This window comes from Amblyomma mixtum, chromosome 3, assembly GCF_055824585.1.
Source record: "Amblyomma mixtum isolate Tamu chromosome 3, ASM5582458v1, whole genome shotgun sequence".
Classification (NCBI taxonomy): domain Eukaryota; kingdom Metazoa; phylum Arthropoda; class Arachnida; order Ixodida; family Ixodidae; genus Amblyomma; species Amblyomma mixtum.
This window is the reverse complement of record NC_143014.1, coordinates 310,313,520-310,327,521: the sequence shown is the minus strand read 5'-3', so window position 1 is coordinate 310,327,521 and position 14,002 is coordinate 310,313,520. Positions and strand designations below refer to the sequence as shown.

Sequence of the window (14,002 nt, the reverse complement as noted above, 5' to 3'; positions counted from 1 at the left end):
GATGTTTGCGAGCGAGTTACTGCTTCATGTTTCGATGCGAGCGGATCAGTTATGTTGTCTTTGACGCAGATAGCGGCGAACAACCCCGCTATGTGGAGCCGAGGCGGCAGGTGCAGGCTCTAGATGATATGGCACGCTGGATAAAGACCGAGGTACGCGCGCCGAGTTTTCTTCTTTCTTTCCTGGTTGGTTTGTCGTTTCCTAGGAATCAAGAATGCCACGAGAAGTGCTCGTATCAGCATACCGCCCGTCTGTGCAACCGCCAATGTTTACTGAGTCGCCCGTGTGTGCCACGGGTGCCGAAGTTGTACAGCCACTTGCGAGTGTTTAACAAAGCTTGCGCCTCCTTCGCGACGAAAAATACGCTGGTGATAAAGGCTAATTGGTTTGGTGACATCTTGGTGCGCGAACAGCTCGCTGGATGGTACACAGGCCAGAAGCAGTGTCTTCTCTGACCTGTGTCCTCAACGCTGTCCCCACACCGAGAAGCGAGTGACTGTGTTTCGTGTAGTATACCATGCGGTGTGCGTTTGGGCCGGGTGTTGTGAGCCGCGTAGTCGAAACGTGGTCAAAGCAGTGTGGTCAAAACTTGGAAAGCACACATTAACCGTGTGTACCTCATCGCCTTGTCGTCATCATTTGGCCCCAGAGATATGTGGTTAACTTTGCAGTGCCGTAATTTGGAGGTTTGAATGGCAGTGACATCGTACTGTGCTGCGAACAGACGTTCGCCTCGTGGAAATTGTGTGGCTGCACCAATTTGCAATATGCTCAAGAGCATATTGCATGCAAGGAGCCATGAGATGAGCATCCGCTACTGGCACAGCCATCAGTCAGTGTTTTACAGTGCAGAACTTCAAACATATAGATCACATTGCAACTGCTAATGTTTAGTTGGACCTAGTGTAACAGAAGGACACAGGTTTGCTTGTATCGTGTGGGAGGAAGGTTGTGTCGTAGGGCCTTTCTTGACAAGCTGTGTGTGTGTACACCGTCTATATCAAAAAGGTAACAGTCACTGCTTTATTTTTCTGTGACAGATGGTTTTTAGCTTTTCACTGTGTAGTTTCGTTGTGACTTAGTGGTCACGGAAGCAGTTCTGTAACTCAGTCATCATCAGATAAAATAAACTTCCTTGCATCTTGAATACTGAACACTAATTTTGGACTTGAGCCACCAATCTAAGCGTAAGTCTTGACTGACTGGATGAACCAGAAGTGGTTCTGTGTATATTAGTGCGTTTTAGTGGTACTGAGATAGGTAATATTTTGCTGCTGCATGGAACACTGGCGGTTGGGCTGAAACGCATGACAAAAGCTTGCTGTATGCCATAGTTCGTGCTGGTTTTTAGCACGGGTCTGTCTGCTGGAATACCTAAAGGGTGTATGACACAGTGGTCATGAAGAATGGAACTGCATCATGTGACCCTCAGAGGTGCTCCTCTGGTCATTATGCTGAATGTAACAGCTGGCTGGCACCGTTGTATGGCGTTGCAATGCACCATACATGGCATGCTCTTTGCCACTTCATGTTCAAACTTCTCTGTGGCCAGTTTATGTGCAGTGCGAATTATGCAACAGAAACTGGACACACTGGCTCCACCAGTGGTAGAGAAGCATGCTCTACTGGCACCAACTTGCAACTTGTTTTTTGAAACACCTGCATTGCCAAGCAGTGCGACAATGCATGCACGGAGCTCAGCACAAATGGGGCCAAAGGTTTGAACAATTGAAAACATCACAAATCACATTGAAGGTCACTTTACAGGCTAATCGGATGATCTGAGCACTTAGGGTAAAAAGGAGAAAAAGCAGCAAGAAAGTGCCATCATAGTGCACGTTAAAGAACCCCAGGTGGTCGAAATATCCGGAGCTGTTCACTACGGCGTCCCTCGTAGCCTAAGTTGCTTTGGGACGTCATACCCCCATAAACCTAACCGTAAGACTGCATTGAGATGGTGAAGTGGCTATTCAGAGCACAAGCATGTCATGAAATGTAAAAGTGATTGTAACGAGCTGTGGAACGAAGGATAAAAACATTTGAAGACCAAAATGGGCAGCTGAGGAGACAAGAATGGCAGTGTGTAGAAACAGATTGGAGAGGGGGTAATTAGTGTGTGGTGGCTGGGGAACAGTCTCTGCTGGAAGCACTGTCTTACAACCGCAGGTTTATTAAAAACGTGAATGTTGCATAAGGAAGCAGCTTAAATGGAGCGAGTGGTTGCAAGCACATTGCATTACTGAGGAACATCAGCTCATCTTCAAAGCCAAAGCTGCCTGCTGCAAGCATTTTGAGGGCAGAGGGAATGTTCTTCCTCTCCTGTAGTGCACCTTTGCACAACAGCAGGCGCAGCTCTTGATGTGAGCAAGCATTTCTTTGACAAATGGGGTGCCGCTACTTGACATAATGTGTTACTCTGAATATCTCTGTTCCCGCCGCAGTGGCTCAGTGGTTATGGTGCTCGGCTGCTGGCCTGAAAGATGCGGGTTCGATCCCGGCCGTGGCGGCCGAATTTCGTTGGAGGCGAAATTCTAGAGGCCCGTGTACTGTGCGATGTCAGTGCATGTTAAAGAACCCCAGGTGGTTGAAATTTCCGGAGCCCTTCACTACAGCGTCTCTCATAGCCTCAGTCGCTTCGGGACGTTAAACCCCAATAAACCAAACCAAAATCTGACTCTGTCTGCTATGACACCAAGAAACCTCATTTTACTCTCTCCACTGGTGAAAGCAACCTGTTCAGCTTACAACCTAGTTGTGCTGGCTAACTGGATTCAAAGTACTGCCGTTTGATGCAGCAAAGGTTCCCTGCTGATTCGATCTGCGTTGTCTGAGAGGCATGTAACAGAGGAAGGCAGTTTCGTCGAAAACACTTGCTGCTGGGCTAATTTTCCTTTTGTTTTCAGGAATAGACATAGTGCACGACAGATGGGAAAAGTACTCATAAGCAAGAGGGACTGCAGGTACAGTTGTGTGAGGAGAGGTGCATGCAGAGCATTGCAAGTGAAAGAGGAACCCTTGTAAAGGACAAAGAGCACCAGAATGGTCTTCAGTACTACTCCCGCCCCTTTGTCACTCATTTGTAGCTAGAAAGTGGGGCTGTGGAATGCCGCCTCAGCCACCGCACAGTCAAATCGGGATGAGGCCGTAGCGCGCACCCGTGTTTTCTCATGCAGTAGGCCCCATTGAAAGCCCATTTATTTAAACAAGAATTGGTTCAGTGATTTTGGCTGCAATTTTTCATTTGGTTAATACCGTGCAGTTGTGTTTGAACAGGTAGCAGGGTACACACACATGTACTGCAACAAACGGAACTTTTTTGCATGAGGCCAAGCCCCAAAGGCAGAATGAGAGGATCTTTAGAGGCAGAAAAGCCCAATCATTTTAAGGGGTGGGGCACATTGAAACCTGCAATTTTCTGCTCTTTCAACTCTCCTGCAGAGTAATAGAGTGAGTGTACTGTGCGTTTTCTGTCATGTGACTTCCTGAAGGAGCACAGTGCAACAGGAAAACATTTCTGCTTGCTTTCATAACTGTCACTGCTAAGTTCATGTCTTCTCCTGCCCATAGCGCAGTGAGCTCCCAGATTTTTGACAGATAGTAACCAAGTGGCAGCTGTTAGCCGAGAAAAATGCTTTTGAAGACCAAATAGAGGCCTTGCAGAGATACATCAGGACTATAAATGTGGATGATAGTATACACACTTGCCCTGGTGGCTCAATGGCTGTGGCGTTTGAGTGCTGGGCACGAGTGTATAGTGTTGACCCTGGCCACACTGCAGCGCAGACAAATGCCTGTCTTGAGGTTTCAGTGCATGCTACAGAATTTCAGAGGGTTGAAGTTGATACAGAGCCCTTCACTGTGGCATGCCTCATAGTCTACATTGTTGCTTTTGTTAGTAAAAACCTATTGACCATAAGCTAAAGATGGGCATGAAGAAGTACCATATGTTCGTGAATACAGTCTGCTGGTTAGACATGTTGAAAATGTAGAATTTTGTGCTGTGGGGACTATTTACACGCAAGGAAATATATATATATATATATATATGCTTTTCTAATTAATTATCTTTAAGCGATAACATATTCAGTAATATTCTCCATTTATCAACACCACAATAAATATAAATAAAATCGGCCGTGTTCCTTCGTTTCTGTGGCTGTTGGCTTCTCTTTATATATATATATATATATATATATATATATATATATATATATATATATATATATATTGCTCTTTCGAAATTGCCCAATATGGCTTCATACCAAATGCAGTTTTATCAGTTGCTGTGGCTGCAGGTTTATGGAATCAAAATACGAAAGATGCCCATGTGCTGTGCGATGTCAGAGCACATTAAAGAACCCCAGGTGATCAAAATTAATCCAGAGCCCTCCACTGCTGCCGCCGCGGTGGCTCAGTGGCTATGGTGCTCGGCTGCTGACCCAAAAGACGCGGGTTCGATCCCGGCCGCGGCGGCTAGAATTTCTTTGGAGGAGAAATTCTAGAGGCCCGTGTACTGTGCGATGTCAGTGCACGTTAAAGAACCCCAGGTGGTCGAAATTTCCGGAGCCCTTCACTACGGCGTCTCTCATAGCCTTAGTCGCTTTGGGACGTTAAACCCCACAAAACCAGAGCCCTCCACTGCGGTGTTCATCATAGCCCAAACACGCCTTGGTGGCTCAATGGTTAGGGCACTCAGCTACTGAGCTGGAGTACCCGGGTTCAAACCCAGCTGTGGCGGCCGCGTTTTGATGGAGGTGAAACACATAAAAGCACCCGTGTGCTGTGCGATGTCGGTGCACGTTTAAGATTCCTAGGTGGCCTCAAATTATTCCAAAGCCCTCCACTACGGCAGCTCTCTCCTCTTTCACTTCCATCTTCCCCTCCCTCACAGCGTGGTTGAGATGACCACTGAGAAGTGAGACAGTTACCGCGCCTTTCCTTTCCTCAAAGCCAGTTTTCCTTTTTTTTTTCCATTTTTATAGCCCATGCGCAGCTTTGGGGCATTAAACCTCTCATTGCTTCCCATGTTATTTTTATGGTCATACTTGCGCTTTGCTTCTGTCTCCATTGCGCAGATGACTGGTTTTACACGTGCTTAGTGGCACTTACTGGGATCTTGATTTCAGATAAGATTAGTCTGCGTGACTTGTACCGAACATAAATATGAAGCAGATGTTGGATTGCAGGCACCTGACCTCCGTAATGCATGTGCCACTGGGTGTTTTGCTCTGCAGACAGGATCATAGGGCAGACAGTGCAAAGAGAGTCCCCTTGGAGAGAGGACCGGCCACCATGCTCTCCTCCCTCTATATGTTTTACTTTTTAGCTGCTGCTATTAACACTTTCCTACAAGTAGCACCTGCAGACTAAGTAAGAAAACAAAATTTTTTCTCATTGAGAATTAAGCTGTGCGGAGTGCACCAAATGGAGATTATAGTCCTGAAATTATGGTAATCGTTAGAAGTGTAAAGCAGCAAGGAGAACCGGAGTGGGTAAACACTAGGGAAAGAATGCAGTATTTTATGTTTCTGAACAGAGCAAGTGCTCGTAGTTTATTCTTTTTGTCGATGAAAAGAATGAGTGAACACGAAAATTGGAGAATGGATATCAGAAACACCTTGTTTCTGCATGCTGTTAAAACTTGAAGGGCAACTGAAGAAGTTTTAGCATTCAACGAGTTTAAAGGGGTCAAATGTGTGTGACACTTGCAGGAAAGCATGCAAAGTCTTTTTGTGCTAGCATTTGAAATGGTGATGTAATCGCCGGATAAAGCTGTGTCAGCATTCAGGCTTCTCTGCAGTGCATAGTGACTGGCAGAGGCAGCAATGGTGACGTCACATACTGAGGTGCTATATTTCTCGCATAGAAGCGGTTGCTTCAAAGATGAAAGTCGCAGGTGAAGCCCACGAAACACTGTTTGGCGGCATCGGACAACGCATGTGGGCGAAGGCAGCCGACATCTTAAATTTCAGTCACAATGACGTCGTCCCAAGTTTCCCTACACTTCTCCACTGCAGTGAGGAGAAGCCGTTGTTGCGGAGAAGTTGTTGCGGTTTTAACTGGCACTTACGTCACCATTTTAAATGTTAATGCAATACTACTTGACTTGATTTACCTAGAAGCTTCATACATTCTAATTCTTTAATAACCCCAAATTCTCCAAAAACCATTTCAGCTCCCTTCAAATGAATGAAAAGCCTGCTTTTTTTTTTACTTCCCAGCTGCCGCAAAAAAAATGAAACTCATGGAAGGTACACATGCCTGGTTGTGCATAGTCTCGACTCCTGTATGCATGCTCATGGTGGGACTGAGAGGTGGTGTTGGTAAATGTGCAAGAGAAAGTGTGCTCACCTGACAAAATTTCCTTTTTATCGCCTTTGACATGCAGCTTCCGTTGTGTTACACTACATCACTGTTATTTTGCTCGAGTTTCCTTCGTATTTTTTAGGTTCTTTACAGGTATTGTGTTGAGGGTTCCCATAGTATTGTCTTATTAGTGCGTATTGACTTGTTAACCTTCAGTGGGCAGTATTACATCACCATGGCAGGTACTGTTTTAGGTGCCTATTCACCCCTGAAGTCTGCCAGCACTACCCGCAAGCGTAATCCGATTACCTTAGCATGGTGTGTCAGTTCGAGTGCTTTGGACCTGAGATGTCTGGCGCAAAATTCCAGGTTTTTTTGCCAGCTGCTGCCATGATGCATGTTTTTGTCGAAGGCGATAGTTTGGTGTGTGGTAGACAAAGTGTGCATTTTGTGATGCTGTATTAGACAGCCTAATGGTTGCACTAGTCAGCCGAGCTTCTCTGTCAGCCACATTCCCATGCGTTTCTGCGTGAATAGATGCATTGGTAGCTTGATTCTTTGGATTTATCTTCAAAACGAACCTCAACTGACTCTCTTTCATTCCCTTTGCTTTCTCCATCTTCGTTGCACCAGGCTTACACCGAATATGTCGGCTTCATCCTGGCGCTAAATGAAAAAATCAAGGGCAAGAAGATAACTGATGACCTTTTTGTGTCTGAGGTGAGTCGGTTTCTACTTTTGGTGTGTCGGAGGCACAAGCCAGCTGTCATTCCTTGTCGGTTTTTGCATTTGTTGTGTTTTGCACTTCTGCCTCTTTAAAAAAGGCATTATAGTTGTGTGATAAATTTTGAATCTTATTTCCAGTCAAGATATGCGCCATGCAGTAAAGCATAACAGCAGGTCCTAAAAAAGCTAACCAATGGGGGTCTTCCTCCTGTATGTTCTACATTTGAGGTGATTTTCACTCAGGGACTTGTTGCTGGCTAGTTGGCGTGCACTTGGCAAGAGGAGTCTGGCCTCTTTCTTTGTGCGTGTGTGTCCCTCTTTGCACCAAATGTGCTGTGTGCTGCTCTAATCGCTTGTGTATTTTGAGCGGTTGTGTGCATTTATTTATTTATTTATTTCATAATACTGCAGGCCACTGCTTGGCCCAAGCAGGAGTGAACTTACATTGTTACATAACCAAAAGAATCAAATTATTCAATATTAGCAGCACACGGATACCAAAAAAATAAAACCAAAAGAATAAATTTATACAATGTTAGCAGCGCATTTATACCAAAAGAATAAACTTATACAATATTAGCAGCACACGGATACAAAACATACATATAAGCAATATTAGCAGGTAAGTAAATGATTTAATGCATCAGAAAAATTTTGCGAGGAAAAAACAGATTCCGGTAACGAATTCCAATCTTGCACTGTTCTAGGGAAAAAACTGTATTTAAAACTGTTAGTTTTGGCGAAAAGGGGAGTAAGTGAATGTTCATGAACGTTCGGAGTCCTTCTCACTAGAGGACGCTTAATGCACTCCGGAAGCTTCAGTTTATTTTTACCTGTTAAACTATTAAACAAGAATACCAATCTATTAATCTTTCGGCGGATTTCTAGTGTAGGAATGTTATTTGACATCATTAACTGCGAGGGAGAGTGTTCCCTTTTGTATTTTCTGTATATAAACCTAACCGCTTTCCTATTGACTTTTTCAAGGACCATTATGTCCTTTTTCGCGTACGGGTCCCACACGACTGAAGCATATTCAAGTGAAGACCGCACACAAGTTTCGTAAGCCAATTTTTTCATGTGTGCTGGGGCAGTTTTTAGCTTTCTTCGTAAAACCCATAGCTTTCTCAATGCGATATTTTGCGATATTCATTGAGTACGGTGTTATATCAATATTTGCACCTGCCCACCCACTGCGATGCCCTGATACCGTTGCCAATTTGCACATGGGTGCAGGTGACCACAAAGATGCTGTCGGTGCTGGACACACTGGACACCTGGGTTCATGAGACGCCGCCTGTCAACGAGCCGCAGCGGTTTGGCAACTCGGCCTTCCGTACCTGGCTCAAGAGAGTTCAGGACGTGAGTGTGCCTCAAGTGATCTCACTTGGTCATTGTTTGGGTCATTGCAACAAAGTGAGGGGGGGTTTAAATTCCCAACCACACTTGAAATTAAGAATTTATCGCAGATATCAGTGTATTCAAGTAAGCAAGCTTACTTCTTTGGCACTGTCTGTATGCAGTGTTCCTGTAGCTCATGACAGTAACCTGACTGTGGACAAACACTATTTTTGTCCTATTTTCGCCCTATCTTTGGGGTAGCCTTCATCACTTGTCTGGGACCTGTTGTTGCTTCCAGAGAGGTCTCACTGTGTTTTCTGCTGGCATAGGTGCAGTTGCTTTCGCAGTAACGCACACGTCCTGAAACAGCAGTGAAACGTGTTTGCCTTTTGTGCGAACAGTATTCATAGTGGAACGTTGAAAGTTCTGAATTCAGTTTGAAATGCTGAAAAGCAATCTGCATTAATTTAAAAAATAAACAAAAATGTGTCACCTGCAGTTGAAATGCCCAGTGTATGCATTGGCAGTGTGATTTATGGCTGGAGGAATGGCACGAACATGGGCAGGTCCACACTTCTGCTGTTGCAGTGGTCAGTTGAAAAGCTATTTTGCCATATGCTGCACATACAGGAGCAAGGGGGATGTGTTTCAGTGGACATTTGCGCAAAAACAGTGGTCATTGTGTGGTATAGTCAGAGTGTAACCACAATTTAGTGGCCATAATCACATTTAAGTACCCAGTAGCTCTGCCAGGACTATGAGACGCAGTCAAGTTAAATTTAACTGTGGCCCTGCACAGTAGAGTACAGTAGGATCTCGTTAATTTGGGCTTGCTTAATTAAGGGGACATTGAGGACAATTCCATTCAGGTTTTGTTCTTAGTGAAAAACGTTTCAGTGGCTCTTTCTGGCTGTGTTAAATTCAGTTTTCATGGCAAAAGAAGCATTTATTGCTAATAAAATCGCATTTTAAAATTTTTCCACCGTTCGGTTCAAGCTTGTGATGTGTACATTAAAAAAGGGCTCCATGATCACCATTTTGGCAGTGAATAGGTAGCCTAGCCAAGAGGATCAGTGCAAGAAAAAAAAAAAAATTCTTGATGCACCACAGTTTGCTTGTGAAACGTGCTGGTGGTGGAGGTACCAGTATTTCAGTTTCCAACCTTTTCTAGCCCAGTTTTGAGTGAAAGTAGCGTTTTTGCCATTGGAATGCGGTAGTCTATGCATACAGCCCAACTTCAGTTTGTCTTCAGTGTCACTTTAATTTAGGCATCTGGTTCGTATTCGAGTGCATTCGGATTCGGATTCGAGTGTGGATTCGAGTGCATCAAAAAGGCTTCCCTGGAATTCGCACTTTGCATAGTTTAGAGATATTTTCAGCCCCCTTCGAGTCTGGGTTTTATCTGTAGTCAACCATGGCACCTATTTCTGAGTTTTGGCATGTTAGCAAGAAGGGTGCTGGTTTCTATGGAACTATCTGAGCTTAAATCAGAGGAATGGATGTCATATTTTCATGCGTCACTGTCGCTTGCATCTGCAAAGCCAAGTGTCAACGCTGGGGAATCGCGAGAACAGCGCCTTTGCTGAGCTGTCGGTGTGAAACGATGGCACCACCTTGAACACCATTCTCTCGTGATCGCCCTGTGTTGAAAGGCTTCCCAGGAAGTTTAAAAATACTTCCTTATACTGCTGACAAAAAAAAAGGAATCCGAAACCAAAGTACAGTTTTTAAAAAATATACTGGATGGTGCTACATGTTGAAAAAAAAGGCCATGATTACTCCTTATGGGCCATTTCGCGCTGTCAATCGAATCGATCGATTTGAATAAGCGTGGTAAGGAGAGTTAATGTGTTGATGCTAAGTGGGTTCGTGGTATTTAGTTTTGATGGCATTTCTCAGTTTAGAATAACACTTTACCATCAGCTGTTCTAAGTTATTTGCTGATGCTGTTTTGTGGTCTTTCTTCTTTGTACACTTATATTCCCTGTTAATGAATAAATGAAGCTAGCTTTTCCATTGAGCTGATTGCTGCAACTCTGCACATCTTTCAAGGTGTCCTGAGGTGAAGTGTCAAAGCCAAGACGCCGTTGTGATTCACGTGGCAAGTGTGTGTTCGTGCTGTCCGCCATATTCCACTGAGATGTTGCCTTCAACATATTGGATTGTAATGCAGCCGGCCAACTTTAAAAATAGTGTGTTAGCAATGACTCCTGCTGAACAGTGGTATGCCTTTGCTGATCCAACAGATCCATCTCAAAGAGCAGTGACGAGGAGTAATAAAAAATTCTAGTCGGAAAGGACATCAGGCGAGGGGACACAATCTGTCCTTTGTTATTCACTGCATGCTTATATTCAGAGGGCTGGATTGGGAAGAACTAAGGATAGGGTGGAGAAAGCCTTTGTAACCTCCAATTTGCTAATGATGTCGCGTTGCTAAAGTAACTCGGGACGAATTTCAGAGCATGATTGGTGACATCGACACAAAGTGCAACTGTAAGCTTAAAGATTAATGTGAAGATAACTAGTGTTTGACAGCCTGGGAAGGAAGCAACAGTTTACGATTGGTAGCTGGGAACGCATCTGTCTGGGGTAAGTAGTGGCTGCTGCCGATTTGGACTATTAGGAACAAATAACCAGGAGAATAAGAATCGGTTGGATTGTATTTGGCTGGCACTGTCATGTTGTGGACAGCAGCAGCTTACCACTGTCCCTGAAAAGAGAAGCATAGCAGCTGTGTCATAATTAAAAAGTAACGTTTAGATTAAGGGCAGCGCAGTGAGCTGTGGAAAGGAGAATGATAAGGGTAACATTGAGAGACAGAAGGAGAGCTCAAGTTAATGATATTCTGGCTAAAGTGAAGAGAAAGTGATGAGGCTTGGGTGGAGGGCATGTAACACAGAGCATAGATAGCCAGCCATTGGCGCCTTAGGGTGCAGAGTGGATTTCAAGGAAAGGGAAACAGCCAGGAGCAGCAGAGTGAGACTGGGAAATTTGCTTGAATAGGGAAGCTGCAGTCGAGGCAGGCAGTCTGGGAGAGGCCCTTGTTTGGCGGTGAATGTGGTCTGGCTGGCAGTGACCAGGGCTGCAGCACTGAGAGTGTAATGTGGCTGCCGTCTCGTTTTTGCAGGAGAGCGAGCGGCTTCTGAGCGAGGCACTGCCCAGCAGGTTCCATCAAGCCCTGGTTGAGCTGGTACCTTACTTTAAGGACAGCTTTGGCAACATGACACGCATTGACTATGGAACAGGTGCGGATGTTAGTCATGGCCATGAGCGCTCTAGAGGCTCTTGCCTGTAGCTGGCGATTGCAACTTCGTCAGCGCGAGTGGTTGTACAGGCTATTTCATACCTGGAGGAAAACTGCTGCTGCCGAGAGCCGGCGAAAATGGGTGGTACCAGGCGTATGCGGCGAAAGAGCAACTGGCTGTGCTTGTTGCGCATGCGCCGTCAGCGGTCAGTGCTCTGCAAACCGCGGCGGTCACGCACTCCCAGTTTTCCTTTAAGTGTGAAACAGCCTGTACATGTGCTGCCTTCACTTGAAGTGCATTTGGTAATTGACACCTCACTGCGATGCGTCCCATTTGCATATGAGCCATGGACACATCCCACTGTCATGTGGCATTCTTTTGATGTATCCTAAAGTTTGTGGAATGCAGACAGGGCACAGCACAATGTACTCCTGCAAGGCTGACCACCTGCATGGTGTTTTTTCTGCATGACATGAGCACATCCACCATTGCGAGGTAGAAGCGTAGGGGGAAATAATGCTTGCTGCATTGCAGTGGTGCACGCCAAGTTTCTTTTATGGCCGTGTCAGAGCCACTGCCCAAATCCCAACAGAGGACAACAGCAGGAAAAGGTGTGCTTGCATAGGCACGTTAGTGTGTGTCGTGGCTGCTACCCTGGATATGCGAAAGGCTGTTCTTCAAAGAACAGCAAATACTGTATTTACTCATGTAACGAACCCACTTCTTTTCCGGAAAAGCTGACATCGATTTGAGGGGAGGGTTCATTACACAAGGAAAAAAAGTTTCGGGGTAATTTTTTTGCTAGAGTCGAAATTTCATATCATACATCCGCCTGTCCGCCGGCTTGGCCGTCTGTCCATTTGTCCATTCATCACCAACAAAAACACACGGTCAGCCATGTTCGTGTCGTCGGTGTTGTGTAGCATAGTTTGTAATAGCTGGCAGTGCCAGTTACCGTATAAACGCGTGTAAGGGCCGCACTTTTTTTTCCAGATTCGGGGGCCAATTTTCGGGGTGCAGCCCATACATGCGACGTACGAAAAAAAAAAAATTCTTAAAGCAAAAACACACCAATCAGGGAATGAGCGGCATTTATTCTACGTTCAGTCGTCACTCACGGAGTATTTCTACTCTGAGCTGGTGCTGTGCTCTGGTGCACGCTCATCCCAAAGAAGCCGCGCAGCATGTCCGCTGTCAACGCGCAGCCGTTGTTCCGCATTTCCATCACATAGCAGAGCAGCTCTTCTTCCAGTTCAGGAAACTCACACGGCTCGCCTTGGAAAGCACGCTTTTTGCAGCTTGTTTTCCTCAATGCACCCTTTTGATTGCACTATCATCGGACGCACTTCTCGGCCACGTCGAATTCCCTGTCCGCCGCACGCTTGCCGCATTCGAGAGCTAACTCCCAGCCGTGTAACTGATAAGGTGCTTGCCCATCGTGCTAAAACTGCATTACCCGGCGGCAGCACGCGAAAGCCACAACTACGGTGAACGCGCTAACATGCCATAAAAGGCTGGAGCTGGCGATACTGATGCCGATGTAGATAACGCATGGAGGAAGGAAAGATAACGGGAAGGCGCGGGGGAGAAAAAATTGCCGATGCTGATGGCTGCGGCCTCGGGCGCCATCCATGGACGGTTTTTGGAAGCTCTTGTGCGCGTGCTTGGCCTCCGCGATCAAGCGCTCCGCGATCGAGCGCACCGTTGTCCACAGCCGGAGCCGATCGTGGAGGCCACGGCGCGTGCATTTACTAGAAGGCTATTCCCGCCTGGGTCATGGAAAGTTCGGGTGCGGCCCTTACACGGATTTATTTTTTTTTAAAGATTTCCTTCGGGAAAACGGGGTGCGGCCCATACACGGGTGCGGCCCTTACACGCGTTTATACGGTAACTGCGGGGAGATAGAGCAAACGTGCCGAACACCGGCCCTGAAGGTCATTTGCGAATTTTTTACGCGAGGTTAAAAAAACTCGCAGGACGGTTATGAATACATAATGCAAATGTGAGAGAGGTTAGGCATTTTCACTCCTGATCTCCAGCTCGTGAAATTGCTTGGGGGATCTGAAGGTCCTGCTTCCTCCATAGCATATCAGCGCAGAGGACGTTTTGTAGCACTCTGGTTTCAATTGCTACGCTACCCTCCTATACTCGAGTGCTCGCTGACTTTCTAAGCATACACTGGTGCAGCCGGGTGCTGACGCAGCCACTGCCACCAGCGCTCTCATCAAGGGCGCAGAGTGTCTTAGCACTCTGCTAAGTTCACTGAGCGCACCCCCCTTCCCCCGAAGGAATCAGCTCTTGGTCAAAAGATTAACATGTCATGATGTTGTTGGCGCACTGTCAAGGTCTGTGCTGTGGACGGCGTGAAACTGAGGAATGCGCTG

General features: G+C 46.0%; 1 protein-coding gene across 3 annotated transcripts in view; it reads left to right on the top strand.

Annotated features, from left to right (window-relative positions):
- Positions 1–14,002, top strand: part of LOC149355575 (serine/threonine-protein phosphatase 2A activator-like) — a 39,041-nt gene that overhangs the window by 648 nt on the left and 24,391 nt on the right. For all 3 annotated transcript variants that reach the window (XM_089583909.1, XM_089583908.1, XM_089583907.1), the window contains 4 exons: positions 70–152; positions 6,940–7,026; positions 8,269–8,394; positions 11,501–11,618. In XM_089583909.1, coding sequence (XP_089440035.1) covers positions 70–152; positions 6,940–7,026; positions 8,269–8,394; positions 11,501–11,618 — 414 coding nt within the window. The remainder of the gene's footprint in view (positions 1–69; positions 153–6,939; positions 7,027–8,268; positions 8,395–11,500; positions 11,619–14,002) is intronic.